A 1,579-nucleotide genomic window follows, 5' to 3' on the forward strand; every position below is an offset into this window, starting at 1 on the left:
AGGGTGCGCTCGCCGCCCGGACGCGGCCCCTCGCTGACCGTCTGCGCTCTCCCCGCAGGACCTGTCTGTTCCCCGGCGGGCTACAAGAAGGCGGATGATGAGATGTCTGGAGCCACGTCCTCGGCGGATCTGGACGAGGCACCAGCCCGCACCATTTACTTGAACCAGCCCCAGCAGAGCAAGTTCCGCGACAACTGGGTCAGGTACGGAGCGATCCTCGCTTCTTCCCTTCCCTCGGCGAGGGCTCCGCTGCCTCTCCCCGCCTCCCGGTGCTGGTTTCGACACGGGGAGCTGAGGCAGCCGCCTTGGGCTCCAGCGGGCACCGGCTGCTCCTGAGCTCGGGTCCGGGGGGTGCCCGCAGCAGCGGGGGCCGGGCAACCTGCTTGCCAGCGGGGGCCGAGCAACCTGCTTGCAGCTTCACTAGTGGGAGCAGCTCGTACAGCTGCATGGGTGAGATGCATGGTGAGGTCTTCGTTTCAGTAGGGCCACTGACTTTTGGAGTGACAGGACCTAATCTGGTAGTCCTCAACATAAGCACTAAAGTAATGAAAACTGAGGTTTTGATAGCATCCACTGTGTAAACTCAATTTGGTGTTCTTTTAAGAAGTAGAATAACTACTCTAGGTATAAAAAAAGCATAGAATAGGAAGGAAGACAAAAAAGTAACAAGTCTGGTGGGGCAAGAATAACTGCAGAATTTTAACATGGCCATGCTGTTGTATTAGTCCATAGGGCAAAACAGAGTTCCAGTTGAATCTCACTGGTTGTCTTGTATGTTGCTTGTCTTAATGGCTTTGAAACACTCTGGGTGTGAAGGTGGGAGGTTCATGGTGTGGGCTGGTTGAGACTAGTGGTGGAAAAGAACAAAACCAGGTGTAATATAAGCAAGCCAATAGTGTGAATGCACACCTGGAAAGTTCCTCTAAAGGAAACCTCAGAACAACCATTGAAAATCACCAAAGACCCTCACAGAACGTTCTAGGATGCTCAAAGTGTGTGCATAATTAAGAGGCAGGTATTATGAATTCATGTGGTCATCCACTACATCTGTATGAACTGGGGTAACGGAGCCTTGACTGACGCCGCTTACTGCATGCGCACAAGGAGGAGTTGTCCCTTGTACACCAGTGCTGTAATAAAGAATGCCTGCCTTCTAGAAGTTTCATCTGAGTCTTAGGGGGTTGTATTATGCCCAAGATTTTATAGGAAGAATGCCTACAAGGCTGTGGTCCACTTGTGTTCTTTAACTGAAGACCAGTGGGAATATCCTTTGCCATTTGGAGCCCTTCATTGTAGGGGTGTGCGTTGAAGACTTTTGTTGGTGTGACTTAATGCTGCGTTATTGCCATCTGTAAACACAAATCTGCACTGGAGTATGAGGGTGAATACCATAAGCAAACTGGTAGTGCCTGCCATGCTTGCCCTGGGTTAGCTAGGTGAACAGATGGCTCCTGTCATGACTTAAGGAAGAGTGTTTTTTAGCAGGCTTCTGTTTGTTAATGCAGGTGTTGGGCTATTGTTCAAATAACAGTTTACATACTGTGTGCCTTTATGAAAAGAGAGGAATTTTATATCCTGC

At 50.1% G+C, this 1,579-nt stretch overlaps 1 protein-coding gene across 1 annotated transcript in view; it reads left to right on the forward strand.

Moving 5' to 3' along the window:
• The first annotated feature begins 63 nt into the window (after positions 1–63).
• The window catches only part of ATP8A2 (ATPase, aminophospholipid transporter, class I, type 8A, member 2), a 59,171-nt gene continuing 57,655 nt past the window's right edge, over positions 64–1,579 (forward strand). The window contains exon 1 of the mRNA XM_008942526.1: positions 64–203. Within this exon, the coding sequence (XP_008940774.1) occupies positions 103–203 (101 nt within the window). The 5' untranslated portion in view covers positions 64–102. The remainder of the gene's footprint in view (positions 204–1,579) is intronic.

This window comes from Merops nubicus, unplaced genomic scaffold, assembly GCF_000691845.1.
Source record: "Merops nubicus isolate BGI_N331 unplaced genomic scaffold, ASM69184v1 scaffold4586, whole genome shotgun sequence".
Classification (NCBI taxonomy): Eukaryota; Metazoa; Chordata; class Aves; order Coraciiformes; family Meropidae; genus Merops; species Merops nubicus.